Source organism: Ovis aries, chromosome 11 (genome assembly GCF_016772045.2).
Source record: "Ovis aries strain OAR_USU_Benz2616 breed Rambouillet chromosome 11, ARS-UI_Ramb_v3.0, whole genome shotgun sequence".
Lineage (NCBI taxonomy): Eukaryota > Metazoa > Chordata > Mammalia > Artiodactyla > Bovidae > Ovis > Ovis aries.
Genome location: NC_056064.1, coordinates 41097692 through 41119638, shown reverse-complemented (window position 1 = coordinate 41119638; position 21947 = coordinate 41097692). Strand labels below are relative to the sequence as shown.

At 41.0% G+C, this 21947-nt stretch overlaps 2 protein-coding genes across 4 annotated transcripts; both read left to right on the top strand.

The window, feature by feature from the left end:
* The first annotated feature begins 13881 nt into the window (after positions 1 to 13881).
* On the top strand, positions 13882 to 14799 carry LOC105616373 (keratin-associated protein 4-11-like). 3 transcript variants are annotated; one of them, XM_027974555.3, is made up of 2 exons: positions 13882 to 14075; positions 14202 to 14799. In XM_027974555.3, exons 1-2 carry the CDS (start codon positions 13939 to 13941, stop codon positions 14578 to 14580), a joined length of 516 nt encoding a protein of 171 aa, XP_027830356.2. In that variant the 5' UTR covers positions 13882 to 13938; the 3' UTR covers positions 14581 to 14799. The 3 variants fall into 3 exon arrangements, with proteins under 3 accessions (XP_027830356.2, XP_027830355.2, XP_012041475.3); XM_027974554.3 differs by having other exon boundaries at positions 13882 to 14105; positions 14193 to 14799; XM_012186085.5 differs by having other exon boundaries at positions 13882 to 14799.
* Positions 14800 to 20829: 6030 nt separating this feature from the next.
* Positions 20830 to 21848, top strand: LOC101114537 (keratin-associated protein 4-9-like). Its single transcript, XM_027974547.3, has one exon. The coding sequence runs from the start codon at positions 20883 to 20885 to the stop codon at positions 21591 to 21593; it is 711 nt and encodes a 236-aa protein (XP_027830348.2). The 5' UTR covers positions 20830 to 20882; the 3' UTR covers positions 21594 to 21848.
* Positions 21849 to 21947: the final 99 nt, after the last annotated feature.

The following is a 21947-nucleotide window of genomic DNA, read 5'->3' as shown; positions in this document are numbered from 1 at the left end:
GGTGTCAGGTGTGGAGGGGTGGCTTCTGAGCAGAGACAAATTTCTCAGAATCTGAATACCTCTTCTTCTCTACCAGACCTTTTATACTCCGGTTCCCAAATTTAGGACCAATGAACAGAATTTTCCTTGTTATTATTTATAACTTTTTTCATGATCCATGGAAAATTGCCTAAGGAGGATGTGTTCCCTAACTGTTCTGAAAATAGGATTATTCTCCTAGTTAATATTAAACCATAGGAACTTATTTCCAGAAACGGGAGAAACCATCAACATCCATACCCTTATTTAAGTGTGAATCATCATTTCTCAAGACAGAATTCATCCTTTTGTCACCAGTCAGTTGAGGATAATTTGTAGAAAATTTCAGAGCCGTTGTCCCCACCTACATTTTCCTCTTGGAGCTGCTTATATTGGGATTCACCCCTCAAGATAGGTGAAATAAAAGTGATGAATTCAACTCATATTTTAATACATTCTGAATTAAAGTTACTTTTTAACAAGGCTTTCATCTATTCCACACAAAATTCAATGATTGATAAATCTATGAGTAGGAAGCTTTTCCACTTGGTATCTCATTTCCTAAAAAAAAAGAGACTGAGCACAGAAGAATTAATTCTTTTTAACTGTGGTGTTGGAAAAGACTCTTGAGAGTCTCTTGGGCTGCAAGGAGATCCAGCTAGTCCATCCTAAAGGAGATCAGTCCTGGATGTTCATTAGAAGGACTGATGTTGAAGCTGAAACTCCAATATTTTGGCCACCTGATGCAAAGAGCTGACTCACTTGAAAAGACCCTTATGCTGGGAAAGATCAAGGGCAGGAGGAGAAGGGGATGACAGAGGATGAGACGGTTGGATGGCATCACTGACTCAATGGACATGAGTTTGAGAAAACTCTGGGAGTTGATGGACAGGGAAGCCTGGTGTGCTGCAGTTCATGAGGTCGCAAAGAGTGGGACATGACTGAGCAACCGAACTAAATTGAACTGAACTCACTATATTAAACATTATCTTTCCTTGCTTAACTCCAAATCTGTTGACAGACCCGATAACAAACTTGATCTGGGGACGCTATCTTTATTAATGTATTTAACAGCAAAGGGAAACGTTTCAAAGCTGTTAATTTGACAACTAAAATATTTTTCTTTGAATTGTAGTTTCAAAGAAAGGCTATGGAGGATGGCAAAGTGGGTAAAGTGGACAAATGTATGGTGAAGGAAACCATACCTTTGATGATGATCATTCCGTAGTGTATACAGAAATCTAAATATAATATGTTACAAGCAAAACTCAATGTTATAAGCCAATAAAATATACAAATGTCAATAAATTATACATGCAGGAACAAAAGGGACAACAATGACTCAGTGGAACAAAGCATAATATTTTGGATACTTAGCAATTTCCATATTCGTAACATTTTGAAAGAAAGAGCACATTTATTTCACTGATTAACACTGTGGCTCCTGATACTTCATTGGCTCTGACTTAACTGCAATTATGGATTTCTGATGCCTCTGCTGCTGGGCATCCTGGTCTTGGTGGCAAAGTTGTATAAACCCCCGGTTAGTAGATCCAGTATATGGGTAATAGCACTACCAGTTCATCCAGTCAAATAATCTGCTGCTGTTCATTCAGTCAGAATGGAATCATAGCAGAAGTGGGATGGGTTGAATATTATCTTTCCCTTCTGCGCCTCTGTCCTGAGAATGGCTCTTAAACGATGGGAATCAACATGGACTCACTTGAATAAAGGAGAACTCCACGTTTACTAGCTTGGAACTTGAACTAGCAGTAATTTGTAATAGGGCTGAGTAATTGGGATGTTGGGATGTTGGTTTGAAACAGTGACCACTTTTATTTTAAACAATCTGAAGCCATGTGCCTTAAATCCAGTTATATTGCTTAGCTTCTTCATAAGTTATGAGTGTGTTATATGCTGATTTTGCCACCAGCCACTTTGCTATAGTATATTGAGGTCTGAATTTTGGTGCATTAGCTTATCCATATTTGGATCTAAGTATTGTCCAAATAGCAAGAATTGTTATTGTGTGTCTGTTTTGGGTACAAGAAGTTACACGTCATTAAGGCTAAAGAATGATAATGTTCAGAGTATCAAATAACACATTTTGGAAAGTATAAGAGGGAGCAGATGGGATGAAGATAAAATAAGAAAAGAAAGGCAAATGCTCCTTTTCAGGCATAAATGATTAAATAAAGATAAGTAAGCATACTCTTTAAATACCAAAGCTAACCAGATGCCGCTTCAAAATGTCTGATAATTTCCCATTAAACATGATAAACAGCAGCTAGAAAATAATCTTGGGCATGATGATGACATCTCCTCATCAGGGTATACAGCAGGATTTGGGAAAACCTCACTCTCCTGGAAACCCAGAACCCACACCCTCTGACACCATGGTCAGCTCCTGTTGTAGCTCCATCTGCTCTGACCAGGGCTGTGGCCAAAGTCTCTGCCAGGAGACCTGCTGCCACCCCAGCTGCTGCCAGACCACCTGCTGTCACCCCAGCTGCCATGCATCCAGCAGCCGCATCTCAAGTTGTTGCTACCCCCTGTTGCTACAGTTCCAGTTGCTGTGTCCCCAGCTGTGGAGCTGGGGCCCAGCTGCTGCCCAGACTGCTGCCAGACTGCCTGGTGTCTCCCAACATTAAGGATTTTCTTGTTGTTGAACTTCATTCCTCACCCCAGCCCCGAGTCAACCACCAGTATTCCAGTGTATTCATCTTTTTTTTTTTCATTTCTTTTGACCACAGCATCTGGACTGGCTCTGATCTGTCGCTGTGTTTGTCCATCCCATTGATCGTGCCACCAAAAAACTGTTTTAAAAGAAGCAGTTTAAACTGAGTACCACAGAGACTCTCCAGATTCTGTGCCTATTACCTTGACATTCAGGCAGATGATCAAATGTCTACTCTAGTTCATGGGGACAAGCTCCTAATCTCACGACTGCTGTGCATGACCTGGCCTTTGCAGTGAGTTCTGTGTGATGGAACAACTACGTGGCCATAAACATTTGGTATCAGAAACATTTTTGGCCCTTTATTTTGTTAGTGTTGATCATGAACTGGAGATAAACTTGTATTTCTGTCATGTGAACAAAGAAAACTGACTTTACATAGCAATCAAACCCTGTATTAGAGAAAATGCTAAATAATGACTCCGCCCCCCACCGCCAAAAGTAGATTCCTCTCCTTGCCTGCAAGTTTATTGAGAGAAAACAAGAGCTTCCTTTTTACTACAGGACCACTCTGCAAGGTCCTTTTGGGAAGCATTAAGTCAAATGTGAACCAATTCCCATCACAATGTAACTCACAATGAAATCTTGGATTCAAAAGGAAGACACATGTCAGGCAGAGTGTATTGGTGATGTTGACGAGAAAGAGAAATCATTCTGTTGAAGACAGGTAAAGTATAGAGATTGATTCTTAGAAATAAAACGTGTCATGTATGAAAATTCACGGGATAGTGTATAATTTACAACTGCATAAGACAAAGTGATGGAGTGAATCAGAAGGAAGTAGAGTGTGAGTAATCGTATAATGTAATTATGATTTTAAAACTACTTCCTCAAAACACATTTTGATCATTCTAAGGAGGAGGGGTATTTCCTAGCTGTCTTCCTGCCTTCAGGCAGAACACCAGCCATCTCCAAACAAACAAATGGCTGTAGAACTGTGGCCCAATTAGATCAAAATCTCTAACACCTGTTCTTGTCTTCACTTTGTGACTTCTTACTGTATATGAATTTATGTCTATATAAATTGTAACTTTCTTTTTATCATAAATGCTTTCGAGCTGTGTTGAAACTAAGTGCAAAAAACCTTTTATACATAGTTAAAATTTATAAAACCACAGTTATAGCAGAGACTTTAACACCCTATTTTATTTAATTTATTTATTTTAGAATGGTCATTTGAAGGAGAAAAATAAGGAAATAGAGAATGTGAGTAGAACCATTATCAACTTAGGTGTAATTGATATTTATATGCACTCTCGGGTGACTCAGTGGTAAAGAATCTGCCTGTGATACAGGAACCACAGGAGATGCAGCTTCAATCCCTGGGTCCAAAAGATCCCCTGGAGCATCTTTTCATGTGTTTGTTAGCCATCCGTATGTCTTCTTTGGAGAACATCACTCATTATTAGAGAAATGCAAATCAAAACCACAATGAGGTACCACTTCACACCAGTCAGAATGGCTGCGATCCAAAAATCTGCAAGCAATAAATGCTGGAGAGGGTGTGGAGAAAAGGGAACCCTCCTACACTGTTGGTGGGAATGCAAACTAGTACAGCCACTATGGAGAACAGTGTGGAGATTCATGTTTGGGAATGCATGTAAGAATTAAAGATTTTAAAATTTAAAAAAAAAAAAATTGCAAATAGAACTACCTTATGACCCAGCAATCCCACTTCTGGGCATACACACCGAGGAAACCAGAATTGAAAGAGACACATGTACCCCAATGTTCATCGCAGCACTGTTTATAATACCCAGGACATGAAACAACCTAGATGTCCATCAGCAGATGAATGGATAAGAAAGCTGTGGTACATATACACAATGGAGTATTACTCAGCTGTAAAAAGAAATTCATTTGAATCAGTTCTGATGAGATGGATGAAACTGGAGCCGATTATACAGAGTGAAGTAATCCTTTTATTTTTTTAATATAAATTTATTTATTTTAATTGTAGGTTAATTACTTTACAATATTGTATTGGTTTTGCCATGCATCAACATGAATCTGCCACAGGTATACATGTGTAGCTCCTTCTTTTAAATCCCCCTTCTGGAAAAGATGGCGGAGGAATAGGACGGGAAGATCACGTTCTCCCTCACAAATTCCTCAAAAGAACATTTCAACGCCGAGCAAACTCCGCAAAACAACTTCTGTAGGCTGGCAGAGGACATCAGGCAACCAGAAGAGCAGACCATTGTCTTCAAAATCAGGTAGGAAAAAATATAAAAGACGAAAAAGGAGACAAAGGAGGTGGGGAGGGAGCTCCGTCCCGGGAAGGGAAGCCCGTCCCGGGAAGGGAATTTTAAGAAGAGAGGTTTCCAAACACCAGGAAACACTCTCCCTGCCGAGTCTGTGGCGAGCCTTGGAAACACAGAGGGCAACATAACAGGAAGGAAAAATAGATAAATAATTAAAACCAAGGGATTACAAGCCCACCAGTAACTCCCCCAGCGGAAAAGCAGCACAGACGCCTGCATCCGCCATTGGGAAGTGGGGGCAGGGCAGGGACGCGCTGGAGGCGCGGGCTGCAGAGCTTTGTAAGAATCGGGCACGAACGCCCCACGCTCCACCAGAACGATCTAACTTGGGCTAGCAAACCAGACTGTGGGATAGCTACCACGCGAAAAGCTCGAACATAAGACACCGCCAGGACCCAGCACAGAACAAAGGACGGAACGGAAAAGCCGGCTGCAGACCATTCCCCGCCGGGGACAGGCAGCCAGAGCCGTAAGGACTGGAAAGGGGCAACTGCAGACCCGGAGAGACTTTACTTACCTAACTGCAAGCAGGCTCCTTTGCTAAGACTTCTGGGGGTGCTGAACAGTCACAGTCTGCCTCACGGGGTGCGCCAGCGGTCCACCCAGAGAGCTGAGCAGCAGCGGCGGAAAGGTGACAAGCCGCGGCTATTGCGCTCGCCAAACTCCTGAGCTACTCGGACCTGGGAAGGGCACAAAGCGCAGTCCCAGCTGCATTTGTGCCTCTGAGGGCTGCCTGAGCGCCGAACCTGAGCGGCTTGGACCGGGAAGTGCACGCAGCCTAGGGCCGGCCCCAGACGGTTCCCGGCTGAGCATCGTAGAGCCGGAGCGGTTTGTGCGCCGCAAGAAAGGACAGGTCAAGCGGGGCAGAGATACTGTGTACACACGACAGGGCTATTTGCAGCATCCCCGCTCCCCACAGCGCGACTGAACTAGTGAGCCTAAAAACCAGCAAACAGAAGAAGTTAAACAGAGGGAACCACCTTGGAAGTGAGCCCACACGGCCCATAACATCAGAGAAGAGCCAGATATATTTTTAATTTTTAATATTTTTAAAATCATTCTTTTTTTTTTGCCTTTTGCATTTTTTTTCTTTTTTTCCGAGCTTTTTTTAAAATTGTTAAATCTTCTATTTCTCCTCTAATTTTTATTTCTATAACCTAGTATTACTATTTTTTAAAAAAAAAAAGACTTTTTTTTTTTTTTTTAAGGCAAACACCATATATACTCTTTGGATGGTTGTTGGTGTTTTTTTTGTTTGTTTGTTTGTTTTTTAATAATTCTTTTTTTTCTTTCTTCCTTTTTCCTTCTGCTTTTCTTTAATATTGTATCTTTGAAAATCCAACCTCTACTCCAGATTTTTAATCTTTGTTGTCAATTTTGTACATTTAAAAACCCAAACTTTACTACCCAAGTTTACCTGAGAGCAAGATTACTGGCTTGTCCACTCTCTCCTCCTCTGGCCTCTCCTTTTTCTCCACCAGGTGGCCTCTGTCTCTTTTCTCCCCCATCTCTTCTCTATCCAACTCTGTGAATCTCTGTGTGTTCCAGACGGTAGAGAACACCTAAGGAACTGGTTACTGGCAGGATTTGTCTCTCTCCTACTCATTCCTCTCTCTTATCCTCCTGGTCACCTCTGTCTACTTCCTCCCTCTCCTCTTCCCCGTATAACTCTGTAAATACCTCTGAGCGGTCCAGACTATAGAGCGCACATAAGGAAGTGACTACTGGCTAGCTTGCTCTCTCCTCTCTTGATCTCACCACATCTCATTCCAGTTACCTCTAACTACCCCCTCCATCTTCTCTTCTCCTTGTAACTCAGTGAACCTCTCTGAGTGTCCCTCAAGGTGGAGAAACTTTTCATCTTTAACCTAGATGTTTTATCATCGGTGCTGTATAGATGGAGAAGTCTAGAGGCTACTGTGAAAATAAAACTGAAAACCAGAAGCAGGAAGCTTAAACCCAAAGCCTGAAAACATTAGAGAACTCTTGAATTCAGGGAACATTAAGCAATAGGAGCTCATCAAAAGCCTTCATACCTACACTGAAACCAAGCTCCACCCAAGGGCCAACAAGTTCCAAAACAAGACATACCACGCAAATTCTCCAGCAACACAGGAACACTCCCCTGAGCCTCAATATACAGGCAGCTCAAAATTATCCCAATACCTTTGATGTCTCATAACCCATTATGGGTCACTCCACTGCACTCCAGAGAGAAGAAACCCAGCTCCACCCACCAAAACTCCAACACAAGCCTCCCTAACCAGGAAACCTTGACAAGCCACTGATAGAACCCCACCCAAAGTGAGGAAGCTCCATAATAAAGAGAACTCCACAAATTATCAGAATATAAAAAGGCCACCCCAAACGCAGCAATATAACCAAGATGAAGAGACAGAGGAATACTCAGCAGGTAAAGGAACAGGAGAGTTGCCCACCAAATCAAACAAAAGAGGAAGAAGTAGGGAATCTACCGGAGAAGGAATTCCGAATATTGATAGTGAAAATGATCCAAAATCTTGAAATCAAAATGGAAACACAGATAAATAGCCTAGAGACAAGGATTGAGAAGATGCAAGAAAGGTTTAACAAGGACCTAGAAGAAATAAAAAGAGTCAAAATATAATGAATAACACAATAAATGAGATCAGAAACACTCTGGAGGCAACAAATAGCAGAATAACAGAGGCAGAAGATAGGATTAGTGAAATAGAAGATAGAATGGTAGAAATAAATGAATCAGAGAGGAAACAAGAAAAACGAATTAAAAGAAACGAGGACAATCTCAGAGACCTCCAGGACAATATGAAACGCTCCAACATTCGAATTATAGGAGTCCCAGAAGAAGAAGACAGAAAGAAAGATCATGAGAAAATCCTTGAGGAGATAATAGTTGAAAACTTCCCTAAAATGGGGAAGGAAATAATCACCCAAGTCCAAGAAACACAGAGAGTCCCAAATAGGATAAACCCAAGGCGAAACACCCCAAGACACATATTAATCAAATTAACAAAGATCAAACACAAAGAACAAATATTAAAAGCAGCAAGGGAAAAACAACAAATAACACACAAGGGGATTCCCATAAGGATAACAGCTGATCTGTCAATAGAAACTCTTCAGGCCAGGAGGGAATGGCAAGACATACTTAAAGTGATGAAAGACAATAACCTACAGCCCAGATTACTGTACCCAGCAAGGATCTCATTCAAATACGAAGGAGAAATCAAAGCTTTACAGATAAGCAAAAGCTGAGAGAATTCAGCACCACCAAACCAGCTCTCCAACAAATTCTAAAGGATATCCTCGAGACAGGAAACACGAAAAGGGTGTATAAACCCGAACCCAAAACAATAAAGTAAATGGCAACGGGATCATACTTATCAATAATTACCTTAAACGTAAATGGGTTGAACGCCTCAACCAAAAAGACAAAGACTGGCCGAATGGATACAAAAACAAGACCCCTCTATATGCTGCTTACAAGAGACCCACCTCAAAACAAGGGACACATACAGACTGAAAGTGAAGGGCTGGAAAAGATATACCACGCGAATAGAGACCAAAAGAAAGCAGGAGTGGCAATACTCATATCCGATAAAATAGACTTTAAAACAAAGGCTGTGAAAAGAGACAAAGAAGGCCACTACATAATGATCAAAGGAACAATCCAAGAAGAAGATATAACGATTATAAATATATATGCACCCAATATAGGAGCACCACAATATGTAAGACAAATGCTAACAAGTATGAAAGGGGAAATCAACAATAACACAATAATAGTGGGAGACTTTAATACCCCACTCACACCTATGGACAGATCAACTAAACAGAAAATTAACAAAGAAACGCAAACTTTAAATGATACATTAGATCAGTTAGACCTAATTGATATCTACAGGACATTTCACCCCAAAACAATGAATTTCACCTTTTTCTCAAGTGCTCATGGAACCTTCTCCAGGATAGATCACATCCTGGGCCATAAATCTAAACTTGATAAATTCAAAAAAATCGAAATCATTCCAAGCATCTTTTCTGACCATAATGCATTAAGATTAGATCTCAATTACAGAAGAAAAACTATTAAAAATTCCAACATATGGAGGTTGAACAACACACTTCTGAATAACCAACAAATCACAGAAGAAATAAAAAAAGAAATCAAAATATGCATAGAAACGAATGAAAATGAAAACACAACAACCCAAAACCTGTGGGACACTATAAAAGCAGTGCTAAGAGGAAAGTTCATAGCAATACAGGCATACCTCAAGAAACAAGAAAAAGTCAAATAAATAACCTAACTCTACAACTAAAGCAACTAGAAAAGGAAGAGTTGGAGAACCCCAGAGTGAGTAGAAGGAAAGAAATCTTAAAAATTAGGGCAGAAATAAATGCAAAAGAAACAAAAGAGACCATAGCAAAAATCAACAAAGCCAAAAGCTGGTTCTTTGAAAGGATAAATAAAATTGACAAACCATTAGCCAGACTCATCAAGAAGCAAAGAGAGAAAAATCAAATCAATAAAATTAGAAATGAAAATGGAGAGATCACAACAGACAACACAGAAATACAAAGGATCATAAGAGACTACTATCAGCAGTTGTATGCCAATAAAATGGACAACATGGAAGAAATGGACAAATTCTTAGAAAAGTACAATTTTCCAAAACTGAACCAGGAAGAAATAGAAAATCTTAACAGACCCATCACAAGCACGGAAATTGATACTGTAATCAGAAATCTTCCAGCAAACAAAAGCCCAGGTCCAGATGGCTTCACAGCTGAATTCTACCAAAAATTTCGAGAAGAGCTAACACCTATCCTCCTCAAACTCTTCCAGAAAATTGCAGAGGAAGGTAAACTTCCAAACTCATTCTATGAGGCCACCATCACCCTAATACCAAAACCTGACAAAGATGTCACAAAAAAAGAAAACTACAGGCCAATATCTCTGATGAACATAGATGCAAAACTCCTCAACAAAATTCTAGCAATCAGAATCCAACAACACATTAAAAAGATCATACACCATGACCAAGTGGGCTTTATCCCAGGGATGCAAGGATTCTTCAATATCCGCAAATCAATCAATGTAATTCACCACATTAACAAATTGAAAAATAAAAACCATATGATTATCTCAATAGATGCAGAGAAGGCCTTTGACAAAATTCAACATCCATTTATGATAAAAACTCTCCAGAAAGCAGGAATAGAAGGAACATACCTCAACATAATAAAAGCTATCTATGACAAACCCACAGCAAACATTATCCTCAATGGTGAAAAATTGAAAGCATTTCCCTAAAGTCAGGAACAAGACAAGGGTGTCCACTTTCACCGCTACTATTCAACATAGTTCTGGAAGTTTTGGCCACAGCAATCAGAGCAGAAAAAGAAATAAAAGGAATCCAAATCGGAAAAGAAGAAGTAAAACTCTCACTGTTTGCAGATGACATGATCCTCTACATGGAAAACCCTAAAGACTCCACCAGAAAATTACTAGAGATCATCAATGAATATAGTAAAGTTGCAGGATATAAAATCAACACACAGAAATCCCTTGCATTCCTATACACGAATAATGAGAAAGTAGAAAAGAAATTAAGGAAACAATTCCATTCACCATTGCAACGAAAAGAATAAAATACTTAGGAATATATCTACCTAAAGAAACTAAAGACCTATATATAGAAAACTATAAAACACTGATGAAAGAAATCAAAGAGGACACTAATAGATGGAGAAATATACCATGTTCATGGATTGGAAGAATCAATATAGTGAAAATGAGTATACTACCCAAAGCAATTTACAAATTCAATGCAATCCCTATCAAGCTACCAGCCACATTTTTCACAGAACTAGAACAAATAATTTCAAGATTTGTATGGAAATACAAAAAACCTCGAATAGCCAAAGCAATCTTGAGAAAGAAGAATGGAACTGGAGGAATCAACTTGCCTGACTTCAGGCTCTACTACAAAGCCACAGTCATCAAGACAGTATGGTACTGGCACAAAGACAGACATATAGATCAATGGAACAAAATAGAAAGCCCAGAGATAAATCCACACACATATGGACACCTTATCTTTGACAAAGGAGGCAAGAATATACAATGGAGTAAAGACAATCTCTTTAACAAGTGGTGCTGGGATAACTGGTCAACCACTTGTAAAAGAATGAAACTAGATCACTTTCTAACACCGCACACAAAAATAAACTCAAAATGGATTAAAGATCTAAATGTAAGATCAGAAACTATAAAACTCCTAGAGGAGAACATAGGCAAAACACTCTCAGACATAAATCACAGCAGGATCCTCTATGATCCACCTCCCAGAATTCTGGAAATAAAAGCAAAAATAAACAAATGGGATCTAATTAAAATTAAAAGCTTCTGCACAACAAAGGAAACTATAAGCAAGGTGAAAAGACAGCCTTCGGAATGGGAGAAAATAATAGCAAATGAAGCAACTGACAAACAACTAATCTCAAAAATATACAAGCAACTTCTGCAGCTCAACTCCAGAAAAATAAACGACCCAATCAAAAAATGGGCCAAAGAACTAAATAGACATTTCTCCAAAGAAGACATACGGATGGCTAACAAACACATGAAAAGATGCTCAACATCACTCATTATTAGAGAAATGCAAATCAAAACCACAATGAGGTACCACTTCACACCAGTCAGAATGGCTGCGATCCAAAAATCTGCAAGCAATAAATGCTGGAGAGGGTGTGGAGAAAAGGGAACCCTCCTACACTGTTGGTGGGAATGCAAACTAGTACAGCCACTATGGAAAACAGTGTGGAGATTCCTTAAAAAATTGCAAATAGAACTGCCTTATGACCCAGCAATCCCACTTCTGGGCATACACACCGAGGAAACCAGAATTGAAAGAGACACATGTACCCCAATGTTCATCGCAGCACTGTTTATAATAGCCAGGACATGGAAACAACCTAGATGTCCATCAGCAGATGAATGGATAAGAAAGCTGTGGTACATATACACAATGGAGTATTACTCAGCCGTTAAAAGGAATTCATTTGAATCAGTTCTGATGAGATGGATGAAACTGGAGCCGATTATACAGAGTGAAGTAAGCCAGAAAGAAAAACACCAATACAGTATACTAACACATATATATGGAATTTAGGAAGATGGCAATGACGACCCTGTATGCAAGACAGGGAAAGAGACACAGATGTGTATAACGGACTTTTGGACTCAGAGGGAGAGGGAGAGGGTGGGATGATTTGGGAGAATGACATTCTAACATGTATACTATCATGTGAATTGAATCGCCAGTCTATGTCTGACGCAGGATGCAGCATGCTTGGGGCTGGTGCATGGGGATGACCCAGAAAGATGTTATGGTGAGGGAGGTGGGAGGGGGGTTCATGTTTGGGAATGCATGTAAGAATTAAAGATTTTAAAATTTAAAAAATAAAAAACTAAAAAAAAAAATTATAAAAAAAAAAAAAAAAGAAAAGGAAGCCAAAAAAAAAAAAAAAAAATCCCCCTTCTGTCCATCTATATGAATAACACATGTTTTCAAGGTCAGTGTGTCTTCTTGGATGGTCTAGACAAAATCTTCAGTCATTACACAGACATCTCCTTTATCAAAAACTCAACCCATTTCAGTCCCTGAAGATATGAAGATGAGTAAATCGGAGTCTTCATACAAATGGAGTTTATATTCTAGAGTGAGCCAGATACATAAGTGCATCTCTGGTGGAGAATTATATGATAGAGCCCACGAATACACAAAGCACAGCAGAAGTGCAGCAGAGGAAGGACTTGACTTTTTGTGGCATCAGGGAAGATTTTGGAGAAAGATGGCAGCTGAACTCACTGGTAAAAGGTCACTAGGAGAATGCTGAACTCACAAGATTTTGCAGGAAGAGGGAATATCAAGAAGATTGCCTTCTCTTTCCTAGAATGATGTTTTTCTTTAAATGTCTGTGGCACTAAAGAGACCTCTAATTTAGCAGCCTAATCATATCTGGTTTTGGTTATAAAGCTCTTTATGGATGCAAGTTCTACATAAGCATAGTAAGATAATGAATGTTGTTTATATTCCTCTTAATGCATCTAAGAATATCTTAAGCATAAGTAATACTACAAAAACTGCTAGGCATTTTAGCTCAGAATATTTGAAAAGATTTTAGTAAAATGTCCACAAAGCATAACTATGACATATTTTGATTCAAAACTATTGTGTCAATTACTGTACCCTAGCCTAGAAGACACGTCTGAAGATCAAAGACATTTCTGATTAATCTCCGATGACTGTTTGCTACTTAAAAACACTGAGTCACAGCTAACTGTTTCCAAGTCCATCAGGGTGATGAGAAATAACACAGTTTGGAATGTCATTAGCTCAGTGACCATCCAGAATACACACAATGAATCATAAGTTTTGTCACATTCAAAAAGTAGAGCTTGCTTCCATTTTCTCGACAAATATGCCATCTGATTGAAATGTGAAATTTCCACTAGAGATCCTAATATCCTCAGAAACTCCCCCAAAATCATATCAAGGTGAGAAATAAACAAGGAACAGAGGCCCACCAATGTCACATGATACCCAGGGACTGAAGTCTTGTAACCTTACAAACTAAAGAAGAAACAGAAGAGGTGATTCATCTGAGAACACTGGGGAACTTGAGAAAAGGGAAATGATTATTTTCTATATATTGCCAGATTTTACTAGAAAAACACATATGACTTACTAATTGCATTTTAGTCATATAAACCAAAAGGAGGAACTAGTCTCTTCATAATCACAGAAATCCCTCAGCTGGGTATAAAAGAGGAGATGTGTAAGAGAAACTTCCAAATTTGAGAAACTCACTCTCCTGGAAACTCACCCAGAACCTCCACCCTCTGACACCATGGTCAGCTCCTGTTGTGGCTCCGTCTGCTCTGACCAGAGCTGCGGCCGAAGTCTCTGCCAGGAGACCTGCTGTCGCCCCAGCTGCTGCCAGACCACCTGCTGCAGGACCACCTGCTACCGCCCCAGCTGCGGTGTGTCCAGCTGCTGCCGCCCCGTCTGCTGCCAGCCCACCTGCCCTCGCCCCACCTGCTGCATCTCTAGCTGCTCCCGCCCCTCCTGCTGTGTTTCCAGCTGTGGTTCCAGCTGCTACAGACCAACCAGCTGCATCTCCAGCTGCTGCAGGCCCCAGTGCTGCCAGCCTGTGTGCTGCCAGCCCACCTGCCCTCGCCCCACCTGTTGCATCTCTAGCTGCTACCGCCCCTCCAGCTGTGGCTCCAGCTGTGGCTCCAGCTGCTGCAGGCCTACCTGCTGCATCTCCAGCTGCAGGCCCCGGTGCTGCCAGTCTGTGTGCTGCCAGCCCAGCTGCCCCCGCATCTCCAGCTGCTGCCGCCCCTCTTGCTGTGGCTCCAGCTGCTGCCGCCCGAGCTGCTGCCTGCGCCCAGTGTGCGGCCGGGTCTCCTGCCACACCACTTGCTATTGCCCCACCTGTGTCATCTCCACCTGCCCCCGCCCCGTGTGCTGTCCCTCCTCTTGCTGCTGAGCCACCTCTCTGAACCCACTCTCTCCTCTTTATCCATCTTATCACAGAAGCAGACTCCATGCATCACACAGACACCAGAGGAGAGGCCATTCCCATAGTTTGTGTGTCCACATCCTGGCCTCAGGCCAGACTCTCTCCTTTGTTGGCCTTTTCCTTACTAGCAAATGAAACTAGGTGGTATTTATAGAAATAAATTAGCAGAGTTGCCCCAGTTCTATACTTGACCTTTTGATTTGGGGGTATTGGGTCTTCCAGTCTCAAACATGAAAATTCCCACAGGGCATATAGGGGCCCTGGTGTCACAGCCTCAGATTTGAAAGTCTGGGGGCTACATCCTATAATGCTTTTACAGTGATATTTTTGTATCTTGTTTCTTCTTCTGAATAAAGATCCACTTTCCTGGCCCATACAATGTTCTTGTGTTTGCTGCTTTATAATGATTGTCCTCTTTTCCTGGGAAATGGTATTCAACATATTAATACAACTTTATCAGGCTTACCAATTTCTGCTCTCACCTTTAGGACAAATCCAACATGCAGTGACATAGAAGAAAACAAACAAACCCAGAAATAACACAATATGTAATACAATGTCTCCAAGAGAATTGAAAAATAATAATTTCTTTAAAAAATTTAAGGTTATGGAGGAGAAGGATTATACCCCACAGCAAACTTTTCTTAAATATTTTTAAAGCGTGTGCTGTATGCCCAATTGTGTCCAACTCTTTTCGACCCCGTGGATTGTAGCCCACCAGGCTCCTCTGTCCATGGGATTCTCCAGGCAAGAATACTGGAGTGGGTTTCCATTTCCTTCTCCATTTTAAAGCATATATTTCCCTCAAATTCCACTCCTCTCTTAGTTGCCTCATCCCTCCATTTTTCTTGCTTCTTTCCTTTATTTTCCTTCCCTCTCTCCAAATACACTGCTCTGCCCTTGCTCTTCTCCTTGGAAAACTGGAGTCCTCCCTTGGGTTTATCTATCCCACATGTAACCCAATTTATTACTCTCTTAGACTTCTCATTTCCTCTCCATCCACTGACAACAAAATAATTGTTTTGGGCAAATCAACCTTCCTGAGAAGCTGAGGGCTAACAGAATACTGAAAATATTCAAATTTTAGTATTTTATTACCTTAATGACTTTTCTAGGATGTGTATTTGACAGCATGGGTCTGAGGTACCTTGTCAACATATCCTATAAGAAATGTGGAAACTAGTAGGGAACCCAATTAAAGGACCAATTTTGATCTTAGGTTAACTCAGAACCCTCCCAAATTCCTATGAAGTCTATCCTAGGAAAAAAAGATAAAAACGAATTCCTGATGAATTTATGCTAGTGAAAGTAGGAGAGATATATAGAAAGCTTTGTATATGCATATTCTAAGAGTTATAGGGTAAATAAGTAATTCAATGGTAATGAACCATGAATGTGTTTGGCTTCCATAAATTCTACACATAAATAATAATGAGGTAATACTTTAAGTTGTATGGGGCATTATTGCTCACTCTTTCTCAAAGCACAGAATTCCGAATGGATCTGAGATGGTAGATGAGAGGGGATTGGTTGCACCTTCTCATGGTCTCAGCATAGGAAAAATTTTTTGTTTTATTTTTCTCTGGAGTGAGGGGCTGTTTCAGTACTTTTCTTCACAATAAAGAAAGATTTACTTATTTAATTATTTTTGTTAATTTATTTTTAATTAGGGGACAATTGCTTTATAATATTGTGTTGGTTTCTGCCATATGCTAAGTCACTTCAGTCGTGTCCGACTCTGTGCAACCCCATAGACGCCAGCCCACCAGGCTCCCCCATCCCTGGGATTCTCCAGGCAAGAACACTGGAGTGGGTTGCCATTTCCTTCTCCAATGCATGAAAGTGAAAAGTGAAAGTGAAGTCGCTCAGTCGTGCCTGACTCCTAGCGACCCCATGGACTGCAGCCTACCAGGCTCCTCTATCCATGGGATTTTCCAGGCAAGAGTACTGGAGTGGGGTGCCATTGCCTTCTCCTACATCAACATAAATCAGCCATAGGTATACATATGTCTCATCCCTGTTGAATTTTCCTCCCAGAAACAGAATATGTGAAAAATTGGAAAGAAAATAAACCAATAAATCTATCATTCTTTGCAAATAATGTGATTATCTTCATGGAAAACGCAGTAGACTTTCACAGACCAGGAACTGGTATGTGTATTAGTTACCTAATGTTGGTTAACAAGTTATCCCCCCAAAAAACATTTATTAGCTCCTTGACTTTCTGAGGGTGAGAAGTCTGGAAGTGGCATGTCAAGATCTCTCATGAGGTTGCAGGCAAGTGGTTGGCCAGGACTGCACTCTTATGAAGAGAGGGAAATCCACTTCCAAGCTCACTCACATGGCTGTTGGCAGGAGGACTCAGTTCTTCACTACATGGACTGATCACTCAAGGTAGCTGTCCTCCTTCAGAGTGGGCAACCTGAGAAGGATCAAGAAACAGAAAGAAAACCCAAATCTTACAATAGCCTAGTCTGGAAAGCCCTATGTCCTCATTGCTGCTGTATTCCATTCATTTGAAGTGAATCACTATGTCCAGCCTACACTCAATAGGAAGGCATTACACAGGACATGAGTCAGAGAAGGTGGGGTCCTTGAGAATCATCTCAGTGTCCTTCTACCACAGTCTGCAAGGGAGGCACTTACAAATCTAAAATGCAAACCCTGTACGCGAGACAGCAAAAGAAACACAGATGGATAGAACAGTCTTTTGGACTCTGCGGGAGAGGGAGAAGGTGGGATGATTTGGGAGAACGGCATTGAAACATGTATAATATCATATAAGAAATGAATCGCCAGTCTAGGTTCGATGCAGGATACAGGATGCTTGGAGCTGGTGCACTGGGATGACCCAGAGGGATGGTACGGGGAGGGGGGTGGGAGGGGGGTTCAGGATGGGGAACATGTGTACACCCATGGTGGATTCATGTTGATGTATGGCAAAACCAATACAATATTGTAAAGTAGCCTCCAATTAAAATAAATAAATTTAAATTAAAAAAAATCTAAAATGATTTCTAATGTCATGGGCCATTAGGTGTTTTCTTGAGTCATAAGAAGTTAGATGTCTAAAGAGAGGATACATATGGCCCAAGCTAATGGAAAACATCAACATTTGTAAGTTGAAAGAGGAGCAACAGCAACCACAAGAGAATGGAAAGGGATAAACAGAGAGGTAAAAAGACAACTAGTAGACTGCAGGGTCCAAAAGAGAGGCTTCTTGCAAAATTAAAAGACAGAATGTAACTTCCAGCTATGACAAAGCAGATATAAGACCAAACCTCTCGATGAGAATGGCTGTGAGAAACGGATAAAGTTAAGAAAATAGTCATGTACAGTTGTGAGAGCTGGATCATAAAGAAGGCTGAGGGCTGAAGAATTGATACTTTTGAATTCTGGTGCTGGAGAAGACTCTTGAATTTCCCTTGGGCTGCAAGGAGATCAAACCAGTCAATCCTAAAGGAAATCAGTCCTGAATATTCATTGGAAGGACTGATGCTGAAGCTGAAGCTCCAATACTTTGGCCACCTGATGCAAAGAGCTGACTCACTGGAAAAGAGCCTGGTGTTGGGAAAGACTGAAGGCAAAAGGAGAAGAGGGCAGCAGAGGATGAGACAGTTAGATAGCATCACCAAGTCAATGGACATGAATTTGAGCAAGTTCTAGGTGATGGTGGGGGATAGAGGAGCCTGGCACGCTGCAGTCCATGGGGTCACAAAGAGAGGGGTGGTGTATGACTTAGTAACTGAACAACAACAATTCTTTGGGAGTTGACTTATGCAGGCAGGTAGTATTGAGAACCCACAGTCCAAAGAAGAAAATTAAATCTGTTCCAGGTAGAAGATAAAAAAAATCACCTCAAGCCTCTACATCTTTTTATATATGTTTGGCATTCAATAAAAATAATTACCAGGTATATAAGAATCAAAGGACCAAATTATTAAAAACAAGGAAAAGACAAGAGAAATGGACTCAAGGATTTTTTGTGGGGAATATTTTGTAACATTTTTCCTTTTGGGTAACTCATGAAGTCTATGTGTAGTCTTAGAAGCTTATTTCTATTCACAGTTAATGTTATTTTGTTTTTTAAGGGATTATTTCTCTGTGCTATAATTTCCGCTTTTTGTCTCTTTTGGCCTTTTTGTCTCTTTTGTCCTTTTTCCAAGGATATTCACTATTTTGTTAGAGTTTCTCAACTTGAGATTCCTCCCCTATTCATTTAGTGCGAACTGGAAAGCTTGGTGATACTGCTGTGGTTTGGATGTCCACAGGCACTTTGATTACCACTTACAATTCCTAGTGGGGAGATAAGGTTTTCTTGTCCTCATCTTGCGAGGTTCCACTTTAAGAATGCAAACTATGGATAGAACTCTCCCTTTCCAGACCTTGTCTTGTGAAAGTTTAAAGTCATTTCTTGCACCTACCAGGGTTTCAACTACCAGTCTCCCATTTTGAAAGCTTATAACTAGAGACCAAACCTTCACAGTCCTGGACATCAGCTGTCATATGCAGTTGACATTCTCTTTTTCTTTCTGGAAAATGAGAATTTTTACTTCCCTTTAAGTTTGGCTATGCAATGGAAATATTTAAAAAATATTTCTCAAGCATTTCCATTTGCTTGATCTAGAAGGTGGGTCTGTTAGCATCAGCTTGATCTGCCAGGTTGTTAAAAGTCCTATATTTTCAGGGACCCAAGAAGATTAAAAAGATTATGACATTTGTTAGAAATACAAGAAAGGCTTCTTATAATAGAAGCTCCTATTAAGTAAGATTTATCATATACTGTAATATTTCCTTCCAAAGACACAAACTACTTCCTCTTAATATACTAACACTGCAGGAAAAGACTTTTAATCTTAATTCGTTTAAATATTTTTTTACTTTTTATTTTTTTCACATACCTCTGTTTATTTACTATCATTTAAATAGGCACTTGCTTATTTACCAGGGATGTTGGATTATTTTGTCATATTTTCTTTTTCTTTTAATTAATTAATTTATTTTAGTTGGATGCCAATTACTTTCCAATATTGTGGTGATTTTTGCCATACATTGACATGATTCAGCCACGCGTGTATATGTGTCCCCCATCCCAAACCCCTTAACACCTCCCTCCCCAAAACGCAAATTGAAACCACAATGAGGTACCGTCTCACGCCAGCTAGAATGGCTGTTATCAAAAAAATCTACGTTTTATTTTTAAAAGTATTTCAAATTTACAGAATAGTTCAAAGAGTAATACAAAGAACTTCTTTATACCATATGGTTTTTACCTATATTCAAAACCATGCCACATTTTTTTCCTCTCAGAGATGGATGTAGGTAGGTAGGTAGGTAGGTAGGTAGATGACAGGTAGATATAGATAGACAGATAGATTATGATATGATTTAGATAAAGATAGAGTTAGGATCAGGGCTACATGAATCAAATTTTACTATGAGGATGGTAGACGGTGATTGTTAACTCCCTTTTTATTTCTGTATTTATTAGTTGACATTCTACTGTCATGGATAACTTTCTCTTATGTTTCTACACAATGGGCCTCAGTATAGACTCATGGATTTCTATTTAATAGGTTAAAATTCTTTACTGCCATTTATTCATTGTGTTGTTCAAGTTGCTCCTTATTGGGTCAGTGAGAGTCCCTTCAAGGTGGCTCCAAATACTTTTTAATACTTAAAAAAAATGAGTCATTGGTAACAGTTTCAAATTGGATACAGGAAGTAGTACCTGACACATCCTTTGAAGCACCAGAGGCAGTCCAATATCTAGTCAGCATTCATGACTCACAGATTGGATCTGTCTTCCTCATGGCATACAGGTAACTCACAAGGATGACCATTTTTCTCTCCGTTTGCCTACAATAATTCTGCTTCTCTTTTGACATCAAAAGAGATCTTGGCATCATGAGGACAATCCATCCAAACAACATCGTAGAGTCATACACAGATCACAGGTAAATTCTAGTGATGGAGTCCATGACAAACAGGGAAATAGTAAAAACAATTCTGTACGAAAGGCTGGACTGGAAAATTTTAACACACTGGGAAAAGGAAATCTTATTTTCCTTCATTTTAAAATAGTTAACCAGAAAAACATGATAATCTAACATAATGACTAATGTTTCTTTAGGAAAATGAACTAGGAAACAGTCTAGGACATGAACACAGCAGTCTCAGTAGGGTATAAAAGAGGACAAGCAGCAGAGAAACTTCAGATCGCTAAGTTCACTCTCCTATTAACATCAGAACCTCCACCCCCTGACACCATGGTCAGCTCCTGTTGTGGCTCCGTCTGCTCTGACCAGAGCTGCGGCCGAAGTCTCTGCCAGGAGACCTGCTGCCGGCCCAGCTGCTGCCAGACCACCTGCTGTAGGACCACCAGCTACCGCCCCAGCTGTGGTGTGTCCAGCTGCTGCCGCCCCATCTGCTGCCAGCCCACCTGCCCTCGCCCCACCTGCTGCATCTCTAGCTGCTCCCGCCCCTCCAGCTGTGGGTCCAGCTGTGGCTCCAGCTGCTGCAGGCCTACCTGCTGCATCTCCAGCTGCAGGCCCCAGTGCTGCCAGCCTGTGTGCTGCCAGCCCACCTGCCCTCGCCCCACCTGCTGCATCTCCAGCTGCAGGCCCCGGTGCTGCCAGCCTGTGTGCTGCCAGCCCACCTGCCCTCGCCCCACCTGTTGCATCTCTAGCTGCTACCGCCCCTCCAGCTGTGGGTCCAGCTGTGGCTCCAGCTGCTGCAGGCCTACCTGCTGCATCTCCAGCTGCAGGCCCCGGTGTTGCCAGCCTGTGTGCTGCCAGCCCAGCTGCCCCCGCATCTCCAGCTGCTGCCGCCCCTCTTGCTATAGCTCCAGCTGCTGCCGCCCGAGCTGCTGCCTGCGCCCAGTGTGTGGCCGGGTCTCCTGCCACACCACTTGCTATCGCCCCACCTGTGTCATCTCCACCTGCCCCCGCCCTGTGTGCTGTCCCTCCTCTTGCTGCTGAGCCCGCTGCCCTGTGACCACTGTCTCCGTTTACCCCTGTCCCCATAGATGCAGACCCTCCTTTGGGGTTGATGTTGCTCAGATAAACAGGGCTTCATAATTGAAGCAGATGGATAAGGCATGGAGCATTTCTCCAGTAACAGATTTTCCCCTTTCACCTGACAATTGGTAAACTCATTCTTCTAACTTCTTTTCCTAAGACTTTTCTATAACCTGATCTATTTCTGTACCAAAATAAAGTGATGCTTTCTGTATTAAAAATTCATTGTGATTTTTTTCTCCTTTAAGATTTTGTCTTTGGTTGCTAGACAAGTGTATTTGAACTGCACCAGCAGGACACATAGAAGAGCCTTGC